Source organism: Ovis canadensis, chromosome 2, assembly GCF_042477335.2.
Source record: "Ovis canadensis isolate MfBH-ARS-UI-01 breed Bighorn chromosome 2, ARS-UI_OviCan_v2, whole genome shotgun sequence".
NCBI lineage: Eukaryota > Metazoa > Chordata > Mammalia > Artiodactyla > Bovidae > Ovis > Ovis canadensis.
This window is the reverse complement of record NC_091246.1, coordinates 40,542,831-40,556,958: the sequence shown is the minus strand read 5'-3', so window position 1 is coordinate 40,556,958 and position 14,128 is coordinate 40,542,831. Positions and strand designations below refer to the sequence as shown.

At 44.3% G+C, this 14,128-nt stretch overlaps 1 protein-coding gene across 1 annotated transcript in view; it reads left to right on the top strand.

Annotated features, from left to right (window-relative positions):
* Positions 1-328: 328 nt before the first annotated feature.
* Positions 329-14,128, top strand: part of DOCK5 (dedicator of cytokinesis 5) — a 274,699-nt gene continuing 260,899 nt past the window's right edge. The window contains exon 1 of the mRNA XM_069575968.1: positions 329-1,035. Within this exon, the coding sequence (XP_069432069.1) occupies positions 993-1,035 (43 nt within the window). The 5' untranslated portion in view covers positions 329-992. The remainder of the gene's footprint in view (positions 1,036-14,128) is intronic.

Here is a 14,128-nt window from a genome sequence, read left to right as displayed (position 1 = left end):
GAGTCTCTTCAGCTGGGGAGGAGCCCAGGTGTTTTTCGGGGACATAAGATTTCCAAGTCAGAACTCGCTACATAATTCTCGCTCAGGGGCTCCCCTAAGAAACTACTTGATACTTCTGAGGAGCCCGGCTCCTTCCCATTAGTTCTCTATTTACCAGAAGACAAGTGTTCCTGCTTTGAAGGCTATGAACCATGGCCACAGGAGATCACGTTTGCCTTGGAGTCCGGCTTCCGGCTCTTGTGGTGACAACGAAAGCTCTAGGGGGTGAACGCAGTAGTCAGCTGCTCATTCATTCAACAAATATTTATCGAGCGCCGGTTGAGTGCCTGGCACTGAGAGAGCCCGGGCGGCTAGAAACGACTTATCTTAGATCCTATGCACTCATCCTAGTTCCCCTAGATGTTGCAGAGCGCGCGGTGAGGAAGGACTCCGCATCTACTCCCGCTTGCTCCGCCTGGGGGTGCCCGACCCCTCGAGCGCAGCCCTCCCGACACCCCGCCGCCGGGGATCCAGGCTCCAGGGTTTAGCCCGGTTGGGGACGGCGAGGGGCAAGAAGCCAAACACTAAAAGGATTTAAAAAAACAAAAACACACCAAAAAAACCGTACCCCAGTCTGTGCTGGGAAACTGCTCCCGGAAAGTGTGCAAGGCGCAGCCGGCCTGGGCCCGGGAGAGCGTGGAGACCTTGGCTGGCCGGCGCCCGCGGGTCGTGTCGCGGAGGCGGCCTTGGCGGGCGGAGGGCGCGGCCAGCGGGAGGGGCCGAGGCGGCGCCGGGAGGGGCGCGCACGGCGGCGTGGCTGCCGGGCGCAGCAGGTGACCGCGGCTCGCGGTGTGAGCCGGAGCGTATAGCTGGCGGCGCGGCGCGCGGGGCCGAGCGAAGTTTGCCGGAACATGGCGGAAGGGCCCGGGGCGCGCCGGTCCGCAGCGCGGTGGCGGTCCGAGCCCCAGGAGCTGTAGCCGCCGCAGCCGCCGCCGCGGGGCGAGGTCGCCGCCATGGCCCGCTGGATCCCGACCAAGCGGCAGAAGTATGGGGTTGGTGAGTACTCGCCCCACCCCGTCCCCGCCGCCGCCGCCGCCGCCGCCAAGTTCGGGGGAGCGGCCCTGCCGGGTGCAAAGTTGGGCGGGGGACGCACGGTCACTCGGTGCGCGCCTGCCCGGGACCGGGCTGCCGCTACCCGCCGGGGCGCCGCCAAGGCTCGGCTTGGGCCCCATTCGTTCTGGGAGCGGTGTGAGCCGGAGCCCGCTCCGGGAGCCTCATGGAGGGTGGGGGGTCATTCTGAGTTTGGGGAGTCCGAGTGTCTAAAAGTGCAGTTGGTTTCCGGACTGGCTGTCCTGCCCCCCGACTCCCAAGGCTGCAGCGCTTTGCAGAGTAGAAACGTGCAAAGCCCGGGCGCTCGCTCTGCTTCATTTGGGGCGCCCTGCCGCGGTGCTCGCGCCCACTGTCCCCTAGTCCACCGGCCCGCTCCGGCCCGTGTAGCTTCATTCAGTTCTTTGTAACCGGCCGAGGCCCGTGGAACGCGAAGTCGGCGGGCTGCCCCAGCGCTTCCTGCCTTTGCTCTTAGGTTCTCCCTGCGGCCCCAAGTGAAGAGTTTGTGGGGGGGCTGTTGAGGGGGGGCGGTAGGGAGCCGTCCTCTCCCAACTCCTCCCAGGCACAGGGATCCCTGTAGCAGTTGTAAACTGGTCAGGAGACTCAAGCTGTGGTGTGGAGGTGATGGAAGCGGCAGGAAGTGTGTGGTATGGGAGCGGGGGTGGCTGGCCCCCGCGGCTGCTGGTGCGGACTGTCGTCCTCTACCCAAGCGTGAGTGGAGAGGGTCTCCGACTGCCTTCTGAATCCCCATTCCGCCGTGGGATAAAACAAGGACATTTTACTGGGAACACTGTGACAGGTCCTGTGCTAGGCACTTGGCCGTTTCGAACAGCGGTGCTGGAAGAGCCGGCAGGATGTGCAGGAGGTTGCTTTCGTGTTAGTTTTCGATCCGAAACGGTGGTTGAGCGGGGCGTTAACCCAGGTGAAAACTCTTGGTCTTTCCACTTTTTATCGAGGAGTGAGGTTGCTTAGGTCTTGTGGAAAGACTGCTGTTAGTGGGGCGATTAAAGTGGCTTTAGGCTTGGGGGCGATTCCCTAGTATAAACACAGTTGAGAATTTTATCACTTCCTTTCAGGGTCGTTCATTGGGCATATTTGTAAGTCTTCGGCTTAACTACCATCTCGCTCGCATTTTTTTACCCCCTCACTTTAGTGGGAGGAACCTATTCTGTGTTTTCTGACGGCTTTGTCAGTTTCAGTGAGAGATCTCTAGGGGCTTTTCAACTGGGAAGACTTGATTCAGTTACAAAGAAACAAACCAACTCTTTCATATTTATTACTTTGAGATGGTGATCCTCGTGTATATATTTATATGTGTGTGTATACAATAATATGCACAGGATTCCTTGTTTTTCCTTTGCAAAAACTTTTTCCTTTAAATTTCTTTTAGAATCCTTGCACTCTTCTGTGATTGTAGTTCTGCTTCATACTTTGGTCATGAGCTTTCAGGTGCCAGTTAGTAAGTAGCCAATAATTCTGGGAGTCAGATGGAGCTAATTTCTTTGTTTGTGTTAACTGGGTACTAACTCCTAGATGAAAGTATATTTAGCAATGCCTAGTCAATACTTCTCACAAAAAATTATCAATTCTAATTTTGTTTAATAGGAGAAACTCTCTCCAAAAGTATTCTGAGTTTGGCATAGTTAAGGCAAACATATCCTAAAAACATGGGTTTTATTTCCATAGTTATAGTAACAAGAGTGGTATTTTCTCTTTTTAATTTTTATCATCAGTCAAGAAAATTGAATTGCATTTCAAAGGTATAGGTAGCGGCAAAATTGCCCCAGAGTATCATTTAGAAAATTTATTTCACTAGACACAATGGATACTTCAAAAAAAACCACACAAAACTTTTAATTTTGTATTGGAGTATAGGTGATTAACAGTGTTTGTGATAGTTTTCAGGTGGACAGCAAAGGAACTCAACCATGTACATACATGTATGCATTTTGCCCCAAACTCCCCTCCCATCCAGGCTGCCACATAACTTTGACCAGAGTTGCCGACACAATAGATTGTGATGAATCTGGGTTTGATAAAAAGGCCCACTGTTAGGACAGATGAGCTTATGGGATCAGTGTTCATTGTTTATTCCCAAGACACATGGTGATCATGCTAGCTCCCTGCTGGGAAGCCTTCCTTGGCCAGCAGGGTAAAGTCTAAACCGAGCCCAGTTTTCAAGGTTTTAAGACTCCAGCTCAGTATATCTTCATAAAGCATATCTCTCACCGCTTCTCTCATCAACCCTCTAACGCAGACGCTGCCCTCTCCCTCTTGTGCTGTACACGGAGAGTCCCTCCTCTGGGACTATTCGCTCCTATGCGTGTCCCCTGTTCCGAGTGCCCTTCCACCTCTGAATCCCATAATCTGGCCTTTCACCCAGGGTACGCTGCTTCCTCAACATTCCTACATTTTATTACTTAACCTTTGGTTCAGTGAATCAGAAGGTTATGGTATTGCATCCTTGGGACTAGAGGTATACGGGTAGAGAGCATGCATTCAGTAACTGCTTGTCCTTGGCGTTGGTGTGACATTCTAAGGCACCAACCTGATTTCTACAATTTAGTGCAGTTTTTTTTTTTTTTCCCCTCTTAGGTTTTAACATCTCATTCACTCTAGTATGACTTTTACCTTGTTCTGTTAGATGAAGCGAGACCCTTAAGTTTGTCTTTATCTTTGCAAGTAAAAAAAATGATATGCTGCTGAGAAAGCAGGCATGGAATAGATGGACTTGCTTAAATGTGATTGGGAAAAATTAGCTGGTTGGATTAATGGCTGCCCCACAGCCATGGAGAATGCTTTTCTTTCTCCTTTTTTCTTCCTTGTTTTCTTTTTCTTCCTTTTTTTATTTTTTTCTGTTTTAGGACTTGAGGGTCAAACACTTTGACTTTGATGTTAAGCAAACCTTAGTGATACATGTCCAGGTTAGTCTTCTGATTATCGAAACGTTGCTTCAGTCTGTTCAACGATAGACCCAAATTATGTTGATGACAGAGTCTTTGCAAAATTATTCATTATTGTTTGTTGGAATTTGTCCCATATGTTTTTAAACCGTGATAAAAGGTACTTTGGGGGAATATGTGCTTCACTTTTAACTTTGCAACAGTTTTGTTGTCCTAGGCCTAGTTAGTCTAAAAGCATTTAACTTTGTAGATTCTCAAATGTTAGTGTAAAAACAAACTGGATTTTTGCAGTGCTTTGTTAACGCACTTAGGTGTGCTGTGGGTCTTCAGTTTGTCCTCACCGTGGGCATCATGTTCCGTAGACTCTAGCTGGAGTGATGGAACTTGGTCTCAGAGTAATTAGTGAACTGCTTAAAATAGATAGTTCCCACCTGTTTGGTTGCATGAACAGCTTTGGCCCCTTTCTTGGAGCAAAGTGGTCCCCTTTCTTGGAACAAGGTTTTTAATTCCATACAGTCAAGTATAAAAGATTGAAAACAAGCCACTTGTATTGAATACAGCTGTCAAGATAGTTTTCAAAATTTGTTATTGTAATATATGTGCTTTAAAAAAACTGAAGTTTTTATTGTGTGTTTTACAATATTGCTTCTGTTCTATGCTTTGTTTTTTGGTGGTGAGACATGTGGGATCTTAGTTCCCCAACCAGGGATCAATCCTGCACCCCTCTGCATTAGATGATGAAGTGCTAACCACTGGACCACTTGGGAAGTCACCTGTGCTTCTTTATTAACACATAACTATTTTGAAATAGTGATGAGCATGTACAGTTTTTCAAGATATCTGTAGTAACCATAATATGCCATTTAATCACCTGTGATTTCTTTTTATTGAATTTGTTTTTGAAGTATAGCTGATTTGCAGTATTGTGTTAGTTCCAGGTGTACAGCAAAGTGATTGTTATATGTGTATATAGATCTGTTCTTTTTCAGATTCTTTTCCATTATAAATTATTACAAGATATTGAATGTAGTTCCCTGTGCTATATGGTAGGCCCTTGCTGGTTGTCTGTTTTCTATGTAAAACACCTGTGATTTCAATTGAGGCCAGCATCTCTGGTACACTTGTGGTTTATTGCCTCTGGTCATCAATGCAGTAACTGAGTGTCAGAGAACAGATACGTAATTTTTTTACCCTTTTCAAGCCCAGGGATCCTTGAATTTGAACACAGATTAAGATGAAGATCACACAGCTAGTAAATTATAGAGCTTATTAGTTACATGACCAAACTAGATATTATACAGTTGTAGTGAACTGAAGAAGGCCTCACTCTAATGCATTCATGTTCTAACAACACTGAGGCTGAGAATAAAAGGAATAGAGAATTAATGTTTATTATGGATTTACCTCGTGACAGGCACTGCTCTAAACCCTTTGTTTCAGTGTGTCTTAGGTACCTGTGGAGGTCTTAGAGACACTTTCAGATGGCCCATGAGATTAAAACTTTTCCTGGTAATAATAGTAAGATGTTATTGGCCTGTCTTCACTCTGTTCTGTCATGAGTACACAGTATAGTTTCCCAGAGGCTACATCGAATGTGATACTACATCAGATTGAATGCAGAGGCAGGTGTGAGAGTCCAAAGGCCTTTTGTGAAGCCAGATATTAAAGAGGTTTACAGATATGCAAGGCAGTGCCACTCTTCTAAGTGTTTTTGTTTGGAAAAGTGTTAGTCTCACTCAGTCATGTCCAACTCTTTGCAACCCCATGGCTGTAGCCCTCCAAGCTCCTCTATCCATGGAATTCTGCAGGCAAGAAGACTGGAGTGGGCTGCCGTTTCTTCCTCTAGAGCATCTTCCCGACCCAAAAATCAAACCCGGTCTCCTGCATTGCGGGCAGATTCTTTAACGTCTGAGCCATGCTTGATCTTAAAAAATACTTTGCTAGCATCTGTTGGGTTTATTGTGACTTCTTGGTGGCTCAGTGGTAAAGAATTTGCCTGCCAATGCAGGAGACCCAGGTTTGAACCCTGTGTTGGGAAGATCCTCTGGAGAATGAAATGGCAACCCACTTCAGTGTTCTTGCCTGGAAAATCCCATGAACAGAGGAGCCTGAAGGGCTATAGTTCACAGGGTCCCAAAAGAGTTGGACCACGACTTAGCCACTAAACAATAATTGGGTTTATTATGGTTACTTTAGTTAATAAGTGTTTTTTTAAATGCCTCAACTTGAATTTCTAATACACTGAATCGTGATAGATGTAACCCACATAAGCAAAAGCTCTTTAGAATTCTCAGTAACTTTTTCTTAACAGATATTTTCTTTTTCCTTCTTAATTATTTTTGGCCCTGCAGTGTGGCATGCAGGATCTTAGTTCCCGGACCAGGGATCAAATCCATGGCCCCTGCGGTGGAAGCGTGGAGTCCTGACCACTGGACTGCCAGGGAAATCCCATCTCAATAACTTACAAGAGCATTATAGGGATTCTAAGACTAAAAACTCTCAAGACTGCTGCTTTACACATTATTTCATTAAGTCATTGAGATAATGCTCTCATTCTCATATTGTCTCCTTTTCCAGGTAAGAAAACTGAGGTTTATGCAGGATAAATTATTTATCCACATCCACATAATTTCACTCCTAGGCCCAAACTCTACTCCATATGCATTTTCCAACAGTTATTCATCCATCACCTTGATCTCTGCTGTGTCCTGTGTTGACCTGAAACAAGTGGACTGCCAGTTAGTTTTCCAGCAAAAAAATAGATTTATTCAGAATCAGCAAATCCTTAGTGGGTGTGGGGTGGGGTGGGGACGGGGGGCAGGTCTGCAAGCCACATGCGGATCCCTGCAACCAGGAGAGAGCCCTTTTATAGAAAAGGAAGTTGGCAGGGCTGTAATAAACAGAGTCCATCAGAGAAATGAAGAGTTTGAAGTACACTGGATTTTCATTGGCTGAGCTCTTGCCAGGTGAGAAGAGGAAGTCTTTATTCCCAATGGGCCTGCTCTCTGAAGGCTCCCACTTCTGGCCTCAAGACTCTGTTTTAATTGAGGTTTCTCTGTATCTACTCATTTTTACACCAGGTACCCTTGAGTACCTCATGCCTCTGCTTTATCCATTTGCCGTCTCTGTGTTGTTGTTGTTGTTCATATATATTAGAGCTTAATTTCTTTATTTTTTTAAAGATTAAAATACAAATAAAAGTTCTGATACTTTATTCTTGAGTCCCAAAGGACTATCCTGTGTACCCACTTTTGCAGACTATTAATTTTGAATGAACCATCTCTTTCTTCCCCATTGAATTTTTTTTAAATTTAATTTTTATCTTATATTGGAGTATCTTATCTTATATTGGAGTTGATTTCCAATATTGTGTTAGTTTCACGTATACAAGCAAGGTGATTTAGTCATATATACATAAATCCATTCTTTTTCAGATTGTTTTCCCATACAGGTTATTACAGAATCTTGAGTAGAATTCCTGTACTATACAGTAGGTCCTTGTTGATCATCTATTTTATTAATATATATTTGTTTGATCTCTAAGTTGCATCCTACTTTTTTGTGACCCTGTGGACTGTAGCCTGCCAGGCTCCTCTGTCCATGGGATTATCCAGGCAAGAATACTGGAGTGTGTTGCCATTTCCTTCTCCAGGGGATCTTCCTGATCCAGGGATCAAACCCTTGTCTCCTACGGCTCCTGGCATTGCAGGAGCTCCTGGCACTGCTGAGCCACCAGGGAAGCCTATTTTATATATATTAGTGTGTATATGTTAATCCCAGACTCCTAATTTATCCCTTCCCCCTAATTTTCCTCTTTGTAATCATGAGTTTGTTTTCTGTCAGTCTGTTTGTTTTGAAAATAATTTCATTTCTATCATTTTTTCAGATTCCACAAGTAAGTTATTTTTTACTCAGTCTTTTCTTCATGTTGCCTACTTTTTTGGTTTTTACTTAAAATAATGACTGAAAAAGCCATACATTCCCACCATTAAATGAGAACCAGCATCACTTGCTTTGGAAAGAGGCAACCTTAAAATTAAAGGCAACAACGATAAAACAGCAGTGAACTGAATTCTGGCTCCATGCTGTTGCCTGTCGGACCACGTTCTCTATTAAAGAGGAAGGAGGCTGGTGCCCTCACTGAAGCTTTCTCTGCCGTCATCCATCTATTGTGAATTCTCACTTGCGGCTGCTCAGTCGTGTTGGACTCTTTGCGACCCCATGAATCGCAGCACACCAAGCCCCCCTGTCCATCACCAACTCCCGGAGTTCACTCAGACCCACGTCCATCGAGTCCGTGATGCCATCCAGCCATCTTATCCTCTGTCATCCCCTTCTCCTCCTGCCCCCAATCCCTCCCAGCATCAGAGTCTTTTCCAATGAGTCAACTCTTCTCATGAGGTGGCCAAGGTACTGGAGTTTCAGTTTTAGCATCATTCCTTCCAAAGAAATCCCAGGGCTGATCTTCAGAATGGACTGGTTGGATCTCCTTGCAGTCCAAGGGACTCTCAAGAGTCTTCTCCAACACCACAGTTCAAAAGCATCAATTCTTCGGCACTCAGCTTTCTTCACAGTCTAACTCTCATATCCATACATGACTACTGGAAAAACCATAGCCTTGATGGACTTTAGTCAGCAAAGTAATGTCTCTGCTTTTGAATATGCTGTCTAGGTTGGTCATACCTTTTCTTCCAAGGAGTAAGCGTCTTTTAATTTCATGGCTGCAGTCATCATCTGCAGTGACAGTGCTGACACTGTTTCCCCACGTATTTGCCATGAAGTGATGGGACCAGATGCCATGATCTTCGTTTTCTGAATGTTGAGTACATTCAGATGATGTACTCTGCATAGAAGTTAAATAAGCAGGGTGACAATATGCAGCCTTGACGTACTCCTTTTCTTATTTGGAACCAGTGTGTTGTTCCATGTCCAGTTCTAACTGTTGCTTCCTGACCTGCATACAGATTTCTCAAGAGGCAGGTCAGGTGGTCTGGTATTGCCATCTCTTTCAGAATTTTCCAGATAATTGTGATCCGCACAGGTAGTTAGTGTGGTATAAAGTCACTGAGAACACTGACTTAGTGAATATTGAGCCATTGTTCCTAGGGGAAATACCAGGTTGGGTTCCTGTGAGCTTCTGGTCACGTGTTTATCAGCTGAGCTGATCCCTGTCCTTATGCATGTGTGTTTCTGTTTAAGGTTTAAAGACCTTATTTAGTGTACATCACTGATGTACTAACATTGAACTCGTGGCCACAACACCTGATATAAACTCAAGCCTGAAGGAAGTGTATCTAACACATGCATAATGTTTTCTCCAGAAGGCAAGTCACAGCCTTTTTCGGACTTGGGAGCACGAAACAGCACTTCAGCAGTATGCTTGGGGACCATTTAAATAGCAAAATCATTAACAAAAAGCAGAAAATAAGAAAGACACAGCACTGAAGTTAAGACTGTAAGAAGGACTCTGGTTTACAGTATGAGAACTGAAACCAAGCGGAGTGTCACCCTGTCTGACCTTAAATGGGAACTTGCGTGTCATACTTTGCTTCTCTGCATAAGACTGAGAATGACCTCAGAAGCACTAGGAACGTTGATTTGGTGGTTACGAGTGAATTTTAGTGAGTGGGAGAATTCACAAATACCATAGAATCTGTGAATAGTGAGGATCAAGTGTAGTTAGTTGGATAAAAGGAGAATTAAAAATGGAATCATGGGACTTCTCTGTCAGTTGAGCAGTTAAGACTTTGGACTTCCAGTGCAGGTTATGCAGGTTTGAGCCCTGCTCTGGGAACTAAGATCCCACATGCAGTTTGGCCAAAAAAATTTTTTTTTTAATGGAATCACATTCCTGTATTGTTTGTCTGTTGGAATAATCCCTCCTTTGAGTTTTCTGCGAACCCTAGCTAAGGACACTGCTGGCTTTGCCCACCTTGCTTGCTGTGCCTCTCAGCGGCTCTCCTTTTCCCTAACTGTCCTATTTGTTTTTGCTGTCTGTCTCCCATACTGGAATGTAGAGTTACAAGAACAAGAACTTTTATCTTTTTCATCAAGTGTTCCCCTACCACTCCGTGGCTCCTGGCTTGTGACCAGCGCTCAGTAAATAAATGAGGAAGGAATAAATGGAGGCCCTTTTCTACCTAAATTTGTCTCCTGTGCTGGAGAGGGAATTTCCCTCCACATAATGAAATATTTTGCCCGTCATGCACTTCCCCTGAGATACAGTCAAAAGCAGTAAGAAAAGGAACATTTAAAGAAGAGATGAATTAATAATTGTTTTAGCAGAGGGTCTTGTGAACATCGTGGGATTGGAAAGGAATGGAAATCCTCAGTGATGTAGTCTTGGGAAGGGAACCGTGGAAATTTGCTGCTACCCCCCCTTTTTTTTTCCTGCATTATTTGTCAAGGCTTCCTGGAGGAAGATATGTTGTAGGATTGGCTTAATGGAAAGAAAAGGCTTGACCACAGTGGTGAGGAGAGTTTAGGAGGTTCTGACTCAGAGGATGCATGCCGTGTTGAGCGCGAGTTGGGGAGGAACGAGGCATTCAGATTCATCGTTACTTCCCATTACCCTGAAGGATAAAGCGCATCTACACTATACGCAGGGTACTTAAGCAAGGTGTGATCACAAGTAACCTGGAGAAGAAGAGTAATTTAGAGTACTGGTGAGGGGCTTTGAGGCACAGGTGGTAGTTACTCAAAATTCTGTTTGTCCAAATTTACAGAAGGCTTTTTGTAGCCATCCATTTCTGCCATCATCTTTGCTGAAACCTCATCTGTGCTTATTTCTCATCTCAATTTTCTGAGATAAACCAGTGGGGTTTGAGAATTAGATCTCACCGCGATGATTTTTTTCCTTCAGTTCAGTTCAGTCGCTCAGCAATGTCTGATTCTTTGAGACCCTATGGACGGCAGCACGCCAGGCTTCCCTGTCCTTCACCAACTCCTGGACCTTGCTCAAACTCATGTCCATCTAGTCGGTAATGCCATCCAACTGTCTCATTCTCTGTCATCCCCTTCTCCTCCTGCCTTCAACCTTTGCGGCATCAGGGTCTTTTCCAAGGAGTCAGTTTTTCACATCAGGTGGCCAGAATATTGGAGTTTCAGCATCAGCCCTTCCAATGAATATTCAGGACTGATTTTCTTTAGGATGGACTGGTTGGATCTCCTTGAAGTCCAAGGGACTCTCAAGAGTTTTCTCCAATAACACAGTTCAAAAGCATCAATTCTTCAGTGCTCAGCTTTCTTTATAGTCTTGCTCTCACATCCATACATGACTACTGGAAAAGCAATAGCTTTGCCTAGACAGACCTTTATTGGCAAAGTAATGTCTCTGCTTTTTAATGTGCTGTCTATGTCGGTCATAGCTTTTCTTCCAAGGAGCAAACATCTTTTAATTTCATGGCTGCAGTCACCATCTGCATTGATTTTGGAGCCCAAAAAAATACAGTTTGTCACTGTTTCCATTGTTTCCCCATCTATTTGCCATGAAGTGATAGGACTGGATGCCATGATCTTGGTTTTCTGAATGTAGAGTTTTAAGCCACCTTTTTCACTCTCCTCTTTCACTTTCATCAAGAGGTTCTTTTGTTCACTTTATGCTATAAGGGTGGTATCATCTGTGTATCTGAGGTTATTGATATTTCTTCCAGCAATCTTGATTCCAGCTTGTGCTTCATCCAGCCCAGCATTTCGCATGATGTACTCTGCATATAAGTTAAATAAGCAGGGTGACATTATACAGCCTTGATGTACTCCTTTCCCCATTTGGAACCTGTCTGTTGCTCTATGTCCTAACTCTTGCTTCTTGACCTGCATACAGCTTTCTCAGGAGGGAGGTCAAGTGGTCTGGTATTCCCATCTCTTGAAGAAATTTCCACAGTTTGTTGTGATCCACACAGTCAAAGGCTTTGGCGAAGTTAATAAAGCAGAAGTAGATGTTTTTCTGGCACTCTCTTGCTTTTTCTATGATCCAGTGGATGTTGGCAATTTGATCTCTGGTTCCTCTGCCTTTTCTAAAACCAGCTTGAACATCTGGAAGTTCACGGTTCATGTACTGTTGAAGCCTGGCTTGGAGAATTTTGAGCATTACTTTGCTATTGTGTGTGAGATGAGTGCAATTGTGCAATGGTTTGAGCATGCTTTGGCATTGCCTTTCTTTAGGATTTTTTTTCCATAAAGGAAAGATTTTCCAGCTTCTAGTTATTTCCCAGCAATACCCAATGTAATAACACAATAACTTTACATATGTGAAATATTTTAGTACTCTCAAAAGAATAAGAAGAGGAATACGGGTCAAAATCTCTTATAAGTCATTTCAGTTCTTTGAAATGAGTTGTAATAGAATTATAGAGTGTTGGTCTATTCTATATGTAATAGAATTTGACCCTGATCTCTGGCCCGAGAACTTGACAACAGTCATGTAGTTTGTTTTTCACTAAATATTCCAAACGAGGAAGAAATAGTTTCTCCCTCATCAAGTAGGTGAATCACCCATGAAATGTCTGCTGTGTGCGGACATTAAAGTCTATTATAAATCCTTCAGTAGTCCTTTGACCTTGGTTGATAAGTAGCTTCCACCATACAGCCTGAGTAATGGGGTTGTATTTTTAAGCTTAAAATAGTGCTTTTGAGGTAAAGCTGAGAATACTTTTGAGACAGAGATTTGGGTGAGGAAAAGCAGAGGGTGCTTGTGTTAATTTAATTTTTCCAAGTGACGTCCAGGCCATGTCCTCTCGGAGCCTGGGCCGGCCGTCAGCTCACTCAGACGATTGTCTGAATTGCTGGCAGCTGGTTCCTAAGCCAGAGACAAAAGTGATCTTTGTCTTTTCACAAACCTCTGTGTCATCGCAAAGCTGCGGTTGTTCAAACGGATCCACTTTTCCAGATTGTGCCATCTTCCCTTACGTGTTCATTCCCCATGTGACAGTCCACGTCAGGTGAAGTAGCTGGACCCCCAAGATGCCCCCTGAGAATCTTGGTCATTTACTGTTGTCTTTTAAAACAACTTGATACTGTATAACACAGGCAACTATACTCAGTATCTTGTAACAGCCAGTAATAGTTTTTCAGTCAGTAAATCACGTCTGACTCTTTTCGGACCCATGGCCTGCAGCATGCCAGGCTCCTCTGTCTTCCACTATCTCAGACTGATGTCTGTGGGACACAAAATGATGTGCATTGAGATAGCAGTGTTATCCAACCATCTCATCTTCTGTTGCCCCCTTCTCCTGTTCCCTTCAGTCTTTCCCAGCATCAGCGTCTTTTCCAGTGAGTCGGCTCTTCACTTCAGGTGGCCATAGTATTGGAGCTTCAGCATCAATCCTTCCAATGAATATTCAGGGTTGATTTCCTTTAGGATCGACTGGCTTGATCTCTTTGCAGCAGTCCAGGGGACTCTCAAGAATCAGTGGGAGAGAATGTAAAAATATCCATGTGTATTACTGGATCCCTTGATACCTGAAACTAACACACCATTGTAAATCAACTATTATTTCAATAAAAATTAAAAATAAACTTGAGGAAAGGAAATTGCAGCAGAGGTTATTCCCTCTTGCAAATAGCTCTTTGCTGACTCAGTCAAAGTGAATGCATCCCTCTGACTGGCTTGTTACTTGTGTACCTGAGGCAGGATACTCTGTACTTCCTGTGATCCTGGAACCAGAGGACTCTGACTCCCCAGCCTTCCTGCCAGAAACCAGTTATTAGAGTAAGTCATAAGTCTCAGTCATAGAAATCTAATTGGTTTGCGCTTTTGTGTATAGGATCATAAACTATTCGGGGCTAGATTCTGTGTGTATTACCTCTTGGCTAACACCTCATTTTATTGGAAAAATATGCCCCAGAGGCATGAAATGACTTCACCCAAAGCCAGTAGCAGATGTCTTGCTTGTCTTAACTTGTCTTCTAGCTGCTTCCTTTTTCTTCATAACTCTGGAGGAAGCAGGTTCCTTTTTATCATGTATACTTAAGGGGTCTGAAAGAGTAAGTTCTCTCCACACAGGAAGAAGGCTGTGTAATCCCTGGGTTTTTTCTAGGTGGAGGTTTTGTTGTAAATAAGATCCAGCTATTAAATCATCCCCCCCCCACTTTTTTATTGCAATATAATTGACATGTAATCCTGTTTAACGGGTAGAATA